The sequence below is a fragment of the Podarcis liolepis genome (assembly GCF_965112155.1).
Source record: "Podarcis liolepis genome assembly, chromosome: 8".
Taxonomy (NCBI): domain Eukaryota; kingdom Metazoa; phylum Chordata; class Lepidosauria; order Squamata; family Lacertidae; genus Podarcis; species Podarcis liolepis.
The window spans coordinates 41,849,954-41,868,907 of NC_139560.1; the positions used below are offsets into that span (position 1 = coordinate 41,849,954).

The 18,954-nt window shown below is 41.4% G+C and overlaps 1 protein-coding gene across 11 annotated transcripts in view; it reads left to right on the forward strand.

Annotated features, from left to right (window-relative positions):
* The window catches only part of CCDC178 (coiled-coil domain containing 178), a 136,723-nt gene that overhangs the window by 89,240 nt on the left and 28,529 nt on the right, over positions 1 to 18,954 (forward strand). For 9 of the 11 annotated variants that reach the window (XM_083517739.1, XM_083517748.1, XM_083517745.1 and 6 more), the window contains one exon: positions 5,929 to 6,078. The exons of 1 other annotated variant lie outside the window; for it this stretch is intronic. In XM_083517739.1, coding sequence (XP_083373865.1) covers positions 5,929 to 6,078 — 150 coding nt within the window. Of the gene's footprint in view, positions 1 to 5,928; positions 6,079 to 18,954 lie in introns of those variants that run through there. One more of the 11 variants, XM_083517741.1, reaches the window with a different exon arrangement.

Consider the following 18,954-nt stretch of genomic DNA (forward strand, 5'->3'; position numbering starts at 1 on the left):
ATTTTTGAATGTGTAGTGAATTGCTCTTCTAAGATTATAACATTTATTAATCACAGCAATAATTACAATCCTAAAGTCAAATAATTTTTATTCTGTAACTCTTTAGCTGGAGTTTGGAAAGCAAATCCACATTTGGAGCTGCTGCTTCCCTCCCATAAGCAGTTTGTTCCAGAACCCCTATGGAATTTTTTTTTTAAGAAAAATTGTTCCACTACAGCTAACTGGCCTTATGCACACATAACGCAAAGCCACTAACCCAAACTAGTGCTGACTTCCATTTCTGCACCAGTTTAAAACAGGTCTATTTACTCAAGCATTTGAGAATAAAGTAGATACCATTCTGTTGGTTTAACATTCACTGCTTTTAACTATTTCTTGCTGTTACTATAGATTGTTATAGGTGCTAAAGGTGTACCTCACTCTGAAATGATTGTGATGAATGGTGGGTTATACATATTTAAAATAAATAACCATAGTTAGTTAAATTAGGTTCTGCATAAGATGTCTGCTAGTCCATGCAGTTGAAGTACTCCCACTTTGCTCCTTCTTACACTAAGTGGAGAGGAAAAACACTGAGTGGTTATCTTAGTGTTACATCTGAAGCAACATTTATGGCTTATTTCTCCAAACAAACCACAAACAGAAACCCAAGAACAAATTTTGACTTCAGATAGTGGTTTTCAGAGAAGTGAACCACAGATGCTGGTCTGGACGAAATGCCAAGGTTGTTGTTCTGTGGTTTGCTTCCTTGCTTGAGGAAAGGAGAAGCAACTGTGGTAATGTCCAATAAAAGCTGACACACCCACGTAAAACTGCACAAGCGGTACCCTCCCTGCCTGCCATTCGCAGCTTTTTGGAGCCCTCATTATAAACTATCACAGAACCAACAGAGCTCCCATAAACCAACATTCTGTTCAGGTTTCTGTGATGGTGGAGTTACTACCGTATTTTTCGCCCCATAAGACGCACTTTTCCCCCTCCAAAAATGAAGGGGAAATGTGCCTGCGTCTTATGGGGCGAATGCAGGCTTTCGCTGAAGCCTGGAGAGCGAGGGGGGTCGGTGCGTACCGACCCCTCTCGCTCTCCAGGCTTCAGGAAGCTCTGCGCAACCCTCGGAAGACCGGCTCCGAGGGTTGCGCAGAGCTGCCTGCAATCCCGGGACCAGCACAGCTCTGCCCGGCCACCGGGAGCCGGGGCGAAGGTCCGCCCCGCTCCCGGTGGCCGTGCAGAGCTGCCTGCGGTCCTGGGACCAGCGCAGCTCTGCCCGGCCACCGGGAGCCGGGAGAGAAGCTCCGCCCCGCTCCCGGTGGCCGTGCAGAGCTGCCTGCGCTCGTGGGACCAGCGCAGCTCTGCCCGGCCACCGGGAGCCGGGAGAGAAGCTCCGCCCCGCTCCCGGTGGCCCTGCAGAGCTGCCTGCGCTCCTGGGACCAGCGCAGCTCTGCCCGGCCACCGGGAGCCGGGGGAGAAGCTCCGCCCCGCTCCCGGTGGCCCTGCAGAGCTGCCTGCGGTCCTGGGACCAGCGCAGCTCTGCGCCCCCATCCCGAGCGGGGCGCTAAGTCCCGCCCCACTCGGGATGGCGGCAGAGAGCTGCCTGCGTCGCGGGACCGCAGGCAGGTCTCTGCCGCCATCCCGAGCGGGGCACTAAGTCCCGCCCCACTCGGGATGGCGGCAGAGAGCTGCCTGCCATCGCGGGACCGCAGGCAGGTCTCTGCCGCCATCCCGAGCGGGGCGCTAAGTCCCGCCCCACTCGGGATGGCGGCAGAGAGCTGCCTGCCATCGCGGGACCGCAGGCAGGTCTCTGCCGCCATCCCGAGCGGGGCGCTAAGTCCCGCCCCACTCGGGATGGCGGCAGAGAGCTGCCTGCGTCGCGGGACCGCAGGCAGGTCTCTGCCGCCATCCCGAGCGGGGCGCTAAGTCCCGCCGCACTCGGGATGGCGGCAGAGAGCTGCCTGCCGTCGCGGGACCGCAGGCAGGTCTCTGCCGCCACCCCGAGCGGGGCGCTAAGTCCCGCCCCGCTCGGGATGGCGGCAGAGAGCTGCCTGCCGTCGCGGGACCGCAGGCAGGTCTACGCCGCCATCCCGAGCGGGGTGCTAAGTCCCGCCCCGCTCGGGATGGTGGCAGAGAGCTGCCTGCCGTCGCGGGACCGCAGGCAGGTCTCAGCCGCCATCCCGAGCGGGGCGCTAAGACCCGCCCCGCTCAGGATGGCGGCACAGAGCTGCCTTCCCTCCCGGGACTGGTGCACTTCTCCCCATCGCCAGCCCCACAAGCTCGGGGGACAGCGGGGAGGCAGAGCGTGCCTTCCCACTGTTCCCCGACCTGGTTCTTCCAGCCCCGCACCTGAGGGGGAAATAAATTTTTTTTTCTTTATTTCCCCCCCAAAAAAAACTAGGTGCGTCTTATGGGCCGGAGCGTCTTATGGGGCGCAAAATACGGTAAGTAAATAGATCATTAATGGAGAGCAGCCGTCCCTGAAGAACAGTTTGCCCTCACTACCATTCTGCCCCATGCAATGTGCAGCTGCAGTGAATTTAGAGTATCATTCCAAGTTTCCATAGGACAAGATTCCGTGGTCTTGCACATCACTTTCCTTTTGCATGGATGACTATTGCACCCTGGAGCAGTTCATGGTTTAAAAGTATATAACACACACATGTCCATATGTTCTACATGAGTGTGAAATGTACGTACAGCTCTTCCACATGTGCAAGAACCCTGACTTTCTCACAGTTCCTGATCACATGGAAGATTTCAAACTAATGCTGAACACACAGATAAAAGGGGGCATGGCCAGCAGGTGTACTGACAATCAATGGCAGTGACAGCTTGTACAGACTTGTTCCTTTCTGTGTTGTGTGAATGTGGCGTAGAGGACGTGATACTTTTGCTTCAAATATATGTCATTTCATGGTTGTTAGATAGGTGTCTTAACAATTCTCCATCTATCCCAGTATCGCCAACTCTGACTGACAACAGCTACCCAGCCTCCCAAGAAGAGCTCCTTCTCACTATCTACTACCCGATTGTTTTAACTGCATGTGTCAGTGTCTGACCCTGGCACCTTCTCCATGCAAAATAGGTGCTCTACTATTGAGCTATGTTCCCTTCCCAATGTAGTGCGTTTTCTCCCTTTTTGTATTTCATTACACAGAAAGCGGTATCATAGCACTTTAAGCAGCCATTACTTCACCCAAAGAATCCTGGGAACTGCAGTTTGTCAAAGGTGTCGAAAGTTGTTTGGAGACCCATTTCCCCCTCACAGAGTGGTTTAACAATCAATCCCTCTCCCCAGGGAACTCTGTGATAGAGTTTTGTCATACAGCACCAGTGAAGACACAGCCATTATCCAAAAGCTGGTAGTGACATTTGTACTACCAACATTCTGCACAGCTCTCCAGACTACAGTGACCCTACTAACAGAGGAAAGGATACAACAAACTGAGATTGGAATGCAGGGACCACGCAATATTTCCCAAGTAGAATTTGTTCCTTGAGAAAAGATACCTCCATTGCACTCAACAAATTAGCACAACTACACATTTGTTGCCAAATAAGTTGATAAGGAGCAAATTCTGTGGGCTTTTCTGGGTTATTTTCCCTTATATATTGCCATGAATTTAAGAGTGCAACCTTATGAATATTTTTTTGGCCCCACTACATGCATTGGAGCTTACTCCCTAGTGCAACCTAAGTTTCTTGGAAGGCTTTCCTGATGCACCTTTGAAAGCCTCCTTTTTCCGTGAATTTCTAAAACAGAGCTAAAGATAGTGGCAACTTTCAGATAAAGGTTTTCTAACTTTTGGGTAACTGTATGCTTCAGTCTTCATTTATTTTGTTCTCAAAGCATGGTGAGAACCTCATTTCCCTAGCCCGTTTGCCATGAAAATGTTGACCTTTTACTCTTTATATATAAATACCATCTCCCCAACATTCTTAATAGTTAACTGATTTTCTAATACTGTGATTACTATATAAATGTTAATTGCTTGTGCTAGATGTCACCATTATAATGTAAACCATCAGGACTTCAGTAAAAGTGAGATTGCTATAAAAAATGCTGTGTCCTATATTATTCTTTCCTGCCATCCTAGCAGTTTGAAAGCACGTCAAAGTGCAAGTAGATAAATAGGTACTGCTCCGGCAGGAAGGTAAACAGTGTTTCCGTGCGCTTCTCTAGTTTCGCCAGAAGCAGCTTAGTCATGCTGGCCACATGACCCGGAAACTGTATGCCGGCTCCCTTGGCCAATAAAGTGAGATGAGTGCCGCAACCCTAGAGTCGGTCACGACTGGACCTAATGGTCAGGGGTCCCTTTACCTTTACCTTATATTATTCTTACAGAGAGAGAATAAACTTTCCCTGATATTTTTGCATTCTTTTTATTGCCATATTTAAGAGTTAAGTAGATGAGATCCATGATAAGACATCCAGTCTTTTACATTTTTGTAAGAAGCATATATACAGTTGAGATTCAAATGGTAATTGCAGTACTGGATGCAGTGGTGGATTAACTCTTTTCCTCAAGGCCATTTCCCCCTCAAAGCTATTTGTCCCATTGCAATTTACATGTGTAAAATGGCAAGGAGAGAAAGACTAAACTCTTTGACCCTGGTGTCTGAGTCTCAGTATGAATTGCCACCCTCTGGCATGGCTTACCAAAGAAACAAAACAAAAAAGTAAAGAAATTGAGGGGGGGTAACCTCTGTCTGGGCTGCACTACTATGGACTGTAATTTGCAGCTCATACAGATAAAACAAACTAAACAAAATGACAAGGAGAAAAAAAATTTACCTCACCTTCCTTCCTAACATGCTACTTTTCTGTGTGAATGTAAGTTCACCACCAAATATCTATCTTCCTCAAATATTACTCCTTCCAGAGAAGGGAAGTGAATCAAAGATAGAATTTTCTGTCTAAGCTTCTTAAGACTGCTGTACTGAAGAACTCACTTATCCATGTCAATTGTGTATTAGGAAAAAGAAAAAGAAGTTATTTAATTATATTAATTGTTTGCCTCCTTTTAGAATCTCTACATGAAATCCAGGTCAGCATTTAGAGGGTCGTTTTCTGTTGGTAGGGATAGTAGAAGTGGAGTTTTGCAGAAAAAGCACACAGACAGTACAGACTCACAGAAATCTCAGTCTAGTCTCCCAAATTCCCTTTCAGCCTATATTTAGTCATGTAAACAAGCCTTAGTACATTCCCATTAGCTAAATTTGATTAATTTGGAAATCCCATGTACTGAGAGAACTAATACAAGAATATTGTTATATAATACTGAAATGCATATATTCTTATAAGAATATAAGGAGTGGCATGCCATCCTTTGGGAAAGCAGCTGACAAACTACAGTGTCATTTCTGAGGATGTACACATGCTTCTTTGTAGTCACCGCAGGTGGTGGCATTCTGCCACATGTATTTGGGGAAAGAGATACATTCCTGCAGCCCTTTTCTACATTGTTGCAGATGCAATTAATCCCTTTACTGCACTATATTGTATGTGTCTAGTGGCCCTGGGTAGGCATGTGCATTCCTGGGTGGGAATGTATCAGACACATCCATTAATATCAGTGAACACCAGATGCGTATCGTGATGCACATCTATAATGGCTGCACACACAAATCTCCCTTGCTGAATCAGGCCATTCATGTGCAGCTTAGCCAATTGCTTCACTGCATTTTTTTAATTCAGAAAAGGAACATATAAGAACTGTTTTCCTTTCACTCATTGTACAGTAATTTGTTTGCACATTATTATTATTATTATTATTATTATTATTATTATTAGTCCTTAGGCATACAAAGCATATGCAGTATTCTGTACAGTGCAACAGAATACAACTCTAATAAAAATGAATCTTATTGAGTTTTGAAATGAAATCATAGCTTTATAAATGGTTTGTAATGTTAATAAAAAATGTCTCCCTTTAGAAATCTCTGGAGTTTTCAGAGGATGAAAATCTGCGTTTAGCACAAGAATATCAGATGCTTCAGTTACGCTATCTAAATGACAAAAATGAGCTTGCAGACTTCTATGATCATAAAGTTAGAGCTGAATCAAGATTAAGAGACCAGCAGCAGGTATGATAATAATGGGTTCGGTTTCTTAATTGCTTATTTTCTATTTGCTAATTCGTACTGTTTAATAATGTTTTCAAATAAGTTGTTAAGTTCCTGAACATCCTATGTGATGTCTTCCATGTCTTCCTTCTTTATATTTTCCATCCTGTACATTTTTACTTCTTTACTTTAACAAAAGTATTTTTCTATCGAGGATCTTCAAAAGCTTATCATTCATTCCGTTTGTTGTTTGCATGCCTTTTTGCGTAGATTATGCTCTGCTTTAATGTTTCTATAGAAGTTGCCTTTTGTTTAATGCAAGGCAAATGACCTGCTCTAACAGAGAGCCATACAAAAAGCAAAAACTAGTAAGTGCAGAAAATTCTTCTACATTCATATCCCTTCCTGGATGAAGATTCATGCATGCAAATGAGTGGATTCCCTAGCCTGGTGCAGCAGCTAAGGCTTTGTGCATTTCTCAGATAATCAGCAATAGTGAGTCACTAGTGCTTTCTGCACCATAGGAAAAAGTGGGTTGGAAGCAGGGTTTCAGGTAGAAAGGTAGTAAGAGATGAAAAAGAGGGCAAAAGAAAGCTTAAACTACCTGCTCCCATTCATTGCTCCTCTACAGTGGTACCTGGGGTTACAGATGCCTCAGGTTACAGACTTCGCTAACCCAGAAATAGTACCTCGGGTTAAGAACTTTGCTTCAGGATGAGAACAGAAATTGTGCAGCAGCGGCGTAGCAGCAGCAGCGGGAGACCCCATTAGCTAAAGTAGTACTTCAGGTTAAGCACAGTTTCAGGTTAAGAACGGACCTCCAGAACGAATTAAGTTCTTAACCCGAGGTACCACTGTACTACTGGGGGGGACACCCTTCCCCCACTGTTTCACAGCTGTTCAATGTTGGATGGCCATCTGTCATGGATGCTTTAGCTGAGATTCCTGCATTGGAGGGGGTTGGACTAGATGACCATTGGGTCCCTTCAAACTCTAAGATTCTATGATTCTGTGACCCAGCTTCATAGCCTCAGATATATTGTCAAACAATATGGTTCAGTCCACAGTCAGGTGAAGTATGGTAATCAGGAAGAGTGCTGATTTGTGATGAAATGGTCCTCTGATTACACTGAAATCATACTCAGTTCAACACCACAAGAATTTCAAATACCGGGTGAGGAACCCATCAAGCACTGCTTTGCTGAGGATTCATAATATCCCACTCACCTAATAGCCTACATCTCATTACACTGAAATGTTTGTATAACTCTGTATTAAGTAGATCAGCGAAGGAGGTTCTTTCTGGAAAACAATGATCGCAACTTTCTCCTGTTAAAAAGTGAAATTATTATGCAAGGTAATTTGCTTGGAATTATTTTTTTCCTGAAAATTCCCATTATAAACTTGACTTGTTGGCCATCATTGCAGCATTCCAAGAGGCCACATGATGGGCTACACATGCAGTGGAACTTCTGACTTTCATTTCGTAACAGCAACCCATACATTTATTAGAACTTGAGCTTGTGTGCTTGCGGTGTCTCAAAAGCCATCTGTGATGCTGCTTGAGATGCTGTTGGAAAATGAAAGGTCAGAAGCTTCACTGTACACATGCAGATGCTTCCTTTTTGCAAGATGAGCCCTCTGGCTCAAGCTCCATATAAAGACTTGCTTTGATTTGTTAGGATTGGTGTTCATAATGGGTCCAAGATGCCAAAGGGCTGTCACAGCCTTTAATAAGATCAAATTGCATGTGACTATCACCACTGCACAACTGTGAAAAATCAATGAAAATTGATCAGGAAAGAAACTAAAGATGTAACAGGCCAGAGGTATAAAACAATTTAAAAATCTAAAGTGGGAGGTTGTTTAAAATTATCCTTTCTGTGTGCAACTGTATAGGATAATTGGAAGAGGCTGGTGTATGTATCACAAGGTGCGTAGTCTATAACTCTATATTAATGTGCTTTATGAGAATCTTGACTGGTTTTGGAAAAAATATGAAGAACTGCACTACTAAAAATCTTAAGGAAATTTGTACTGTCTTTGTGTGCACTCTTCTTATGCACCAGAAGGTACATCAACCAGGAAAGCATGGCTATTTAAGGATCCAAATTGGATAATTACAAAGGTAGCTGAAAAATTCTTTTGATAATGTAATTATACACACAAAATCAGCACATAAATAATATTTGTACTAATTACAGTAGAACAAGAAATGAAACTGGTTATATACTGCTCCTATTAAAAGGTGTATTTTTCTTCAGATTTTTGCTAATAAGTGACTTACAACTGCAACAGAAAATCAATTTTGTGGGAGTATCACTGTAATGATTTTTGTAGTTGCTTACTGCACATATACATCACAGTGACATGAATGTTCAGGGAGAAAATCACTCTATGTTCACCCTTTCCCAGATGCACAGAGTTGTCTTCCTTAAAAAATACATGATCAAAATTAGGTTTCAATTTCATTTTGTATGACTCAAGATTTGAATGCTGACATACTCATTTTAGATGGATGGGAGCTCATCTCTACTGTGAAACTCTTTTTTGACTTTGTTAGCATTGTTGAAGCTACATCAGGAATGCTTCTCTTTGTCACCTCTCCCTCCATTTTATTGTGTATGATTCAGCTTTCTATTGTACATGGTCCACGCCTCCTACCATCATATACCAGTACAGAGAAAGAGGATCAGGTATAGTGTATAAAACAGCCATTGTAGAAAAACAAGTAGATGAAAGGATATGAGCTAGGGGGTGCAGTTGGAGGAGGGAAGACAAAGATCAGGCTATGAACAAAGAGAAAGGCAGTTGGAATGGTGAGATAAGAAATAGTGAAGAAAATATTCCAATTCTAGTCTTGGTTGTAATGATTACAGGGATACTAATATTGTATGGCACACATTTCACATGAATTTTCTTTTGCTCAAAGACTTCTCTTCAGCCTTTTCAGAGTGGTGGCCATAGTACTGCAGCAGAACATATGTAGGGTCAATTCATGCTGAATAGTTATTAGAAACCATGATAACAAAAGTCATTACACTGCAGTTCAGTTTTGATAGTAAAATTTCTGCAACATTATCACAAATCTTCATGCATTAGTGCAATGATCCTTACTGTAGTTTCATATTAGAATCAAAAGACTGCACTGGCATGCTTGATACAAAAAGTATTGCAGATCGAGAGAACATCTCAAGCTTTTGCATATAACAAAATTTAGTTTCACTTAGAAATCCTTATTCAAAGCTCTCTTATTAAATATTTCCCATTTTTCATCTACCTTTCTCTACCTCTGCTTGTTAACTGAACTGTATTTATATAATAATCTAGCCAAGAAACCCACAGTTACCTCTAACGGCACTACGCAATGTATTCATTGCAGTATTAATCAGTGCTGAGTCTGTTTTCCATCACTTTTTGTCCTTTTGTTTAGTGCTACTGTATACACTAAAAGTTTATTATACCCCAAAACACCCTTTATTCTCTTTCAATAAAGAAATGCTCTAGCAATTAACATCAGAATATAGTGAATTAAACAGAAGAAGTGCTCTAGACAATAGAATATTGCTTATGTTATTCTGATCCACGCTTCCATTTGGCATGGGTCTGAGAGGTTTTTCTGCCATCCCTGTCCCCCCTGCTGCTTTCTCCAGGAAAACCCACTGCTAACTGCTGCATCAAACCAAATGTCAATAAGATTTTCTGCAGATTGATATTTTCCCCATTCAGTGTTTTCCCCAGGAAAACTGGCAGGACAAAAGTAAAAACCTATTGGACCCATGCTTAGAAGTCACAGACCAAACTGAATAAACCACAGGACATGGATAGAGGCAGAGCCAGCTGTCCACCCAGGGGTAGGGCGAGTGTCCCAGGGGGGCGGGGCGGCGATGTCACACACCCCCTCAGGGATGACACCTGGGGTGGACCGCCCCCCCCCACCCCCTTCCTCCACGAGTGAGTGTGGATGAGCCAAGAGAGATCCCTATGTCCCTACATCTGGTATGGGCAGAGAAATGAGGAGGCATGGTAATTGTTGTTGTTTAGTCTTTTAGTCATGTCTGACTCTTTGTGACCCCATGGACCAGAGCATGCCAGGCACTCCTGTCTTCCAGCGTCATAACTTTTATATGCCTGTTATCTTTGTCCATGGAGTTTTCTTGGCATGGTAATACTGCCAGATTAAAATAGTTTAAACAGCAGCCTTCTTGAGTGCTGTTAAAAGGTTTAAAATAGGTATAACAAAATACTCCTGAATCTGAGTTTCCCTTGTTTCAACCCATCTTTAAAAATATGGTTGAAATTGACTGGCTTGGAGGTTATCTATAGAAACAAATATTTTAATAGTATGTTGGCTGTTTTTGAAAAGAGATACCAGGTGTGACTTTGCATTTTTGCTTATTTACAGTATTTCCAATCCTTACAAACCACTTTTTAAACAGTAAAACATCCCAAGTGGTTTGTATGTATTTTATTGAAAATTTCTTAAACTGTGGCAATGATCGAAGTAGGAAAGATAATTTACAATGCAATCTTATGCATGTCTTTGCAGAAATAAGTCCCATTTAGTTCAATAAGACTTACTCCCAGGTAAATATGCATGTCTTTAGAGCCATTAGGAGAGTAGGGAAACTGCTAAGCATCATGACACGCACAACTCTGAAAAAAGTAATTATATATTAATCCGGAGAACACTTGGTCCCTTTCCCACTTATTTTCTACAAATATATTCTTTTGAACATTTGGCTTTTGTAAAAGACACTTTCTTGTGAGCATTTCAAGGGAGAAGTATTAATATAGAGTGGTCTTTGAAGTTTTGAAAAAGGTAGGTAACACCCTTAATTTGTTGCACATGTAGAATGCAAAGAAGGGTTGAATAAACCAAAATTCACTTTCATTCCAATTTTTATACAGAAAAGAATTTATCTTAATACACTGACTCTTGCATGATTGCACAGATGAATCCAAACTTAATAATTGCATCCTGTGATCCTTGACTGTATTAGAAAAGAAACTCTGCTTGAGCCATCTCCCACTACTGTCACACACACACACACACACACACACACACACACGTATACATACATACATACATACTCATTAATCTAAAATTTATGGTCAACTACTGCTGCCATTTGAGATGGGTTACAACAATTTATGCAACAGCCTATTTCACCATATTATAGTGTTCATTCTGTTTTCATACAACATTTTCTTTAAAGTCCTGTTCATGCCAGGTTATCACATGTGATCTTCTTTACTCTTCCCCTCAGTGAGGCTGCTGACATAAATCCAGTTATTTGCCTGTATTGTGCCAACAACATAGGCTTCTTCAAGCATTTAGAATCTGTAGCTATCGAGAATAACGGTTCCCCACATTCAATGGGGGGCGCCCTTTGCGTGGTCGCGCACAGCCCCCTGGACCCTATGCGGCACCATTAGCACAGGCTTGGCTTCGCCTTCGCCCAGTGTTTGAAATGTTTGAAAACTTAAGTTTGAAAATGTGAGATTTATGAATTTGGAACTTTCAACTAAATTTCCATCGGCATACTCAGACTTGTAATATGTTATGGGAGGCCATACAAAAACATTTTAGGAGCCACAATCAAACCACAAGCCTTTCTTTGGCAACCCATGATTTAAATGAGGAAGTGATGAAGTGAAAAGTAAAACAGCATTAGGGGTATTTATCATATTTGCTGTACTTTAAAGACACTATTTTGACCTGTCAGAAGGATATAGGTAAAGTCGTGGCATCTTTTCACAATCTGTGCTTGTTAGAAATTTTGGAATGTACTTTCTGTCAGGACACATATATCTCGGGAGTGTAGAACCATATGGATAGTTCTCAGATGAGATTGAGGACTGATATTTTAAAACTGTTGGAATATATAAAAATATGCTGTTCTAGTCAGCTTCTGATTAAAATATACACTTGACTGGAGAAGTTGCTCTGAAACGGATAGTCATATGGCTCTTACAACTGTAGAAAACCTTACATACAATTCTTACTTGATTGACAGGCAGAGTTTCATAGATGATGATGGCGACATGGTCTAAAGACTACATGATGATAGTATGGTTTCCCAATGTGATTTTAGATATATTGCTTCCCAAATGATGGAGAAAGTGTGTGCTGGAGTAAATAGGTTGTGTTAAAAGCAGCTGTTAGATATTATAGGGAAGGGCCGTAGTTCAGTAGCAGAGCTCATGCTTTGTATGCAGAAGTTCCCAGGATCAGTTTCTGGCTGCATCTTCAGAGAGGGCCTATAAAGACTCCTTTCTGTAACCCTGGAGAACCACTGCCAGTCAGCATAGATAAATAAGTGAGCTAGATGGGCCATGGTCTGATTTGGGATGTTTCTATTAACCTGTGTTCTTAATTTATTTAATGGGGGATTATAGGATGTAGGATTTTTATTCTTAATCCAGCCTCTTTCAGTTCAGTGAAAGTTTGGGGGAGGATATTCCCAGCATAAGAGAGGGATGGAAGAGATGGATGGGGGAAAGAGAATGGCAAAGTGGTCTAAAGAAAGAGAACATTAATGATTGAATAAAGAACAAATCAGTCAATTTACAGGTATATAACTCTTAAATTGCCTCTGGGCTCGTTTAGGAGAAGGGTAGGATATAAACTGAATGAAATGATAATTTGCATCCTGATCCTAAACGTACTACAGGCATGCAATTCCCTTTGGATTCCATGGATACCATCTCTCATGTTTAGAATTAGGACATTGGAGGAATGGAGAAGGGCAGGGACTTACTACTCAACTTCCCTCTCATGGTGTCACTTAGTACTACAGTAAAATATATTTTTACTGCTGTAGGAGAAAACCTTGAGTTTATATGCAAATATATCTTATATCCTTTTCTGATGTTCTCCACATTTTTTACAAATAGATTTGTTTGTATCACTTGTCTATCTAAAAATACGTATGTGTGAGTCAAGCTGTTTGTTTTTTGATAAGCATGAAGAGATTACATCCCTTTTACACAGGCATTTGAAACTAAGCAAAATATCTAACTTTCTTCTTCTTTTTCTTCTTTGCCCTCCCTTTTCTTTCCTTTTAATAGCCTGTCTTGGTTCTCTAGTTATAGCGCAGATGCACCTAAAGTTTGCTAGAAACATTTGCCATTAGCCTCCTTTAAAAAAAATTAAATTCGAGGATAATCCTACCTCCAGAGCTTATTCTGTTCCTGGCCATTGACTGTGACAGTGAAAGGCTCATCTGAAAGCACTGGAGCGTCCCATCTAAAAGCATAAAACATATTACATTTCATGAAAAAGCTAATTCAGATTGTTTAATTCTGGTAATATTGCCTCTGTCACCTTCAAAATCAAAATGTTCTTTCCTGTTATTATAAAGAAAACAACCAAATTGCTTAAAAACCCATTTGAATACACAGCTGCCTTATGTTGCATACTAATTTGATTAAAACGTTTGTGCCTCACCAGCATTTTATATAAAATACACTGGTAAATCTAACAAAATGCATTTGGATATCCCCCCCCTCCCAATTTATCAGTGCAAAACAAAACAGAGTGGCCAAGAAATACCCCTGGACAGAGCAAAACCATGTTGCATTAATGGAAGATACTAAACTGGTTTTCTTGCTGTATTTGTTTGCTCACAGCTATGGGCATTGTGCCAACCTCATTGAAAATAACTGCATTAGTCAAGTGTATCGAAATTATTACAGCACAGAGTCCATCTCAGCTATTGCTGTTGAAACATTTTGTGAGTCTTCACTAGAAGACATTTGTTTGAAGAGTAAGCTTTGCATAAATTCAAGTCTACTTTGATTTTCCACAATTTTGAAACTATTGTCTTTCCTATTCTGCATTGCTTGCTTCAGCCTTTTCTTTTTTAAAAACATAACTATAATACCTTGGAGTAGGTTTCATAATAAATATTTTTTTCTTTCTCCTCTTAATATTGTGCATGGAGACATAAATAGATACTCTGTTTCAAGGCAATTTACCTGCATGATCTGAAAGCCAGTCTTAGTAACAGGAGAATACACTTAGTAACAGGAGTGTAACTTAAATTTTAGTACGTAGCATTTAGTGAAGTGTCATAAGTTGCCAATAGACCTGCATTTCAAAAATATTCTATGTGATTTTGACAAAACACAGCCCTTCTCAATATACTTACTTTATGGAGAAATCACACTTGGTGATCGGGCCTATTTTGGATATAGTCCAGCCACTTATTGTTGCTTCAAGCTCTTATTTTTACAGTCCCAGGGATGCCCAAATATACAAGGTTTATGAAGTCTCTGGTGTGTCATTATACATGGCTATCTAACTTCTGTTTTTTAAAATTATGTAAACTTGGTTTAGGGGCGGTTCAGACATTACTTGGCCACCACAATTCTACTAAAGGTGAAACCAATCAAAAGTGAGCCTTAAATTTATAAGCTGCTTTTCTGACTTGGTACTCCTTTCCTATCTCCTTCCTGCAGTGACCCAAAAGCTGTCTGGCGAGACAGTCCACGGGCAGGTAGGGTCTCAGCCTGCGTACCAGATGGAGCTGGTAGACAGCTGCCCTGGACACAGAATTGATCTGCACCTCCAAGGACAGCTGTGAGTCCAAAATGACTTCCAGGCTGTACACCTGCTCCTTCAGGGGCACAGTTTCCCCATTCAGGACCAGGGAGTCCCCCACCCCCGCCCACCCCCTGTCCCCCCAAAACACTACTTTTGTCTTGTCAGGATTCAACCTCAATCTGCTAACCACCAACCATCCTCCAACTGCCTCCAGGCACTCACACAGGACCTTCACTGCCTTCACTGGTTCTGATTTAAAAGAGAGGTAGAGCTGGGTATCATCCACATACTGATGAACACCCAGCCCAAACTCCCTGATGATCTCTCCCAGTAGCTTCATGTAGATGTAGATCTCTCAGCAGCCTTTGATACCATGGACCATAACATCCTTCTGGACACGGCCCAGGAGGAAGGAGCAGAACCACTGTATAAGAGTGCCCCCAGCTCCTCTAGACAGTCCAGAAGGATGTTATGGTTGGTGGTATCAAAGGCCACTGAGAGATCCAGCAGAACTAGGACTACAAGTGCAGAAGGATTTGTTGGTAGTGTAAATAAGCACTCTGAAAAAAACTTTGCTAAATAAATCCTATTTCCATCAAATATTAATCATGGTAATACGGTAGTAGTTCTTCTGTTTCTATATTTTAGAACTGCTATAAAAGCCAAATATCTACACTTTAGTATAATAAATTAAAAACTGAAATACGGAGAATACTGTTTGTTGTTGTTTAGTCATTTAGTTGTGTCCCACTCTTCGTGACCCCATAGACCAGAGCTCGCCAGGCACTTCTGTCTTCCACTGCCTCCCGCAGTTTGGTCAAACTCATGTTAGTAGCTTCGAGAACACTGTCCAACCATCCCGCCCTCTGTCGTCCCCTTCTCCTTGTGCCCTCAATCTTTCCCAATATCAGGGTCTTTTCCAGGGAGTCTTCTCTTTTCATGAGGTGGCCAAAATATTGGAGCCTCAGCTTTGTCCTTCCAGTGAGCACTCTGAGCTGATTTCCTTAAGAATGGATAGGTTTGATCTTCTTGCAGTCCATGGGACTCTCAAGAGTCTCCTCCAGCACCATAATTCAAAAGCATCAATTCTTCGGTGATCAGCCTTCTTTATGGTCCAGCTCTCACTTCCATACATCACTACTGGGAAAACCATAGCTTTAACTATATGGATCTTTGTTGGCAAGGTGATGTCTCTGCTTTTTAAGATGCTGTCTAGGTTTGTCATTGCTTTTCTCCCAAGAAGCAGGCGTCTTTTAATTTTGTGACTACTGTCACCATCTGCAGTGATCATGGATCTCTCATTGCCTCCATTTCTTCCCCTTCTGTTTGCCAGGAGGTGATGGGACCAGTGGCCATGATCTTAGTTTTTTTGATGTTGAGCTTCAGACCATATTTTGCACTCTCCTCTTTCACCCTCATCTTTAATTCTTCCTCACTTTCTGCCATCAAAGTTGTGTCATCTGCATATCTGAGGTTGTTGATATTTCTTCTGGCAATCTTAATTCCGGCTTGGGATTCATCCAGTCCAGCCTTTCGCATGATGAATTCTGCATATAAGTTAAATAAGCAGGGAGGCAATATACAGCCTTGTCGTAATCCTTTCCCAATTTTGAACCAATCTGTTGTTCCATATCCAGCGCTAACTGTAGCTTCTTGTCCCACATAGAGATTTCTCAGGAGACAGATGAGGTGATCAGGCACTCCCATTTCTTTAAGAACTTGCCATAGTTTGCTGTGGTCGACACAGTCAAATGCTTTTGCGCAGTCGATGAAGCAGAAGTAGATATTTTTCTGGAACTCTCTAGCTTTCTCCATAATCCAGGGCATGTTTGCAATTTGGTCTCTGGTTCCTCTGCCCCTTCAAAATCCAGCTTGCACTTCTGGGAGTTCTCAGTCCACATACTGCTTAAGCCTGTCTTGTAGAATTTTAAGCATAACCTTGCTTAAAATCCACCTGGAGCAGGAAGGGGCAAGCTACTCCAGTATCCCTGCCAAGAAATTCCATGGACAAAACAACAGAGAATACTAAGAGATCATAAAATTTAACTCAATGTTATTATTTTATTTTTGTGATTATAAGTTGCTTTAAACTGTTTTTAATATTGTTTTTAATGCTGTTCAACTGCCCTGGAACCTTAAAGGTGAAGGGCAGGTAATTAATAGTAATAATAACAATAGTTTAATTCTTCTAAACGGAAAAATCAGTATATTCCAATATAGTATAGGCGTGAGGGGAAGTAAAAACAAATCACATGCATTTCTTCTTTTAATTTAATTTAATTTAATTTATTTTTGCTGAAAACACAGTATCATAACATTGACCTATTTGGTCATGCTCAAGCTAATCATGTCTAAAACTTTCCCAGTGGGGATGAGCTTGTTCACTTCCTGTCTTGCAAGATTATCAGCTAAAACTCAGTCATATATGCCTATAGTCTGATCACTGCAGCCCACCATAGCCATCCTCTCCTGCAGTGAGACCACAGCAGTCTGTGACATACCCATGAGATTCTGTGTCAGGAACCCATCACTTCTTGTGTCATCTTCCAAGACTTGTTCAATTGTTTACAGACTAAATTATACCAAATGCTGTTTGCAAAAGCTCTCTTTCCTTTCCCTCCTCTCTCCTTTGTTTGCAAGGAACTGGTTTGTCATACTGAAATAGAGTTTATGTGCAGTAACAGCCTAATAACCCAGCAACTTTAGTCACTTATTAAAGTCAAGCATGTGTCTTTGTTTCATGTTGCTAATGATGTGGAACCATAGAGGCCCAAGTATATTTCGCCTGGACGGTGTAGAAGCGAATGCTGAGAGCTCATTACTTGGCTCCCCATTGGAATCCTGCAGGCTTCTGCTCATTGAGGAGACTGTGGGGGCTTTGACAGAATTATTATACTGAATATTTTTAGACTCATTAACTATATCACCAAAGCAAAACATCTCTTCCTTAGATGCAAATGGTCGCAGTTTCTGTAGCTTTGCTTTACTTATTGCAGGAAGAAAGGATGATGCTTGAAAACAAGTTAAGGAAAGGACTTTCATGCTTGAATCTTTGAATTTGTGACATGTATTCAGCATGCCTAAGCCCCATTCAACTTATTTGAGCCATCAATATGTAACATCCTCATTAAAAGATGTCCACATTTGATTTCAGAGAGATTAAACACAGTCCTATGCATATCTGAGAAGTAAAGCCCATTGAGTTCAATGGGACTTACTCCCAATTAAATATAAAGGATTGCGGCTCTAAGCAAAACATGGGAGTGTATTTAATTGCCAGTGTACTGGAAGACGCAAAGATCACCAGTGTCAAAGCCTCAATTCTTCAACATCAAGTTTGTTGGATTGGGCAAGATGTTTGGATGCCTGATTTTCGTCTTCCAAAGCAACTACTCTATTCCGAACTTAAAAATGGAAAGCGTAATGCTGGTGGTCAACAAATGAGGTTTAAAGACTCTCCCAAGGCAAATCTTTAAAAATGTAGTAGAAACACCAACAATTGGGAAACACTGGCCTTCTAGTACTCCAGTTGGAGAACTGCCTTTACGAAAGGTGCCTTGGACTTTGAAGACGCTCAGATTCAGGGCTAAAGGGATAACTGTGCTAAGGTGAAGGCACATTTGGCAAACCCTCACCATGATCAACTCCTGCCCGGAAACCTATGTCCCCACTTGAAGGACGTGTGGGTCCAGAATTGGTCTCCACACTCACTTATGGACTCACTGTTAAGACCTGTTCATGAAAGACAATCTTACTTGGCTACGAGTGATCGCCAAAGAAAAAGAGCATTTAGTAAATGAGGGTGTAGGTCTTAAAATTATACCAGTATATTTCAATTCAAAATTAAGAAACAGTATTATAATCTGCTAAGACAATTAGAGATGTTTGATTTACAGGTTGATCCTCTGGTTGTCTACTCAGAAGTCAGTACCACTGAATTCAGTGAGGCTTTCTTCCAGTTCATAGCCAGGATTGTCAGCACTAATCATTCAAAGGAAAAGTAATTCTAAGTCTATACATTATAGCTTTTTCTTTTTGTCTAACTATTCTAGCATAAGCATTATACAGTTTAAAACACATACTTCTCACAGCTACAAACTCTATTCCAGTAAGTGGTTAAAAGATGAGAACAGCATCAAATATTGGCCTTAATTCCTAATTGTAATTATTGATATAAATTATAGTAAACCTACTTTACTATAGCTTTTTCTGATTTAACATGGACTTGAAGAAACAATTATGAATACCCTAAAATTATTTCTTAAGAAGAAAAACAAGACCATACATTTATGACTTGGTTTGTTTTACAGGTTTACTCTGAACTGTTTAGTATTGGATATTTGTAT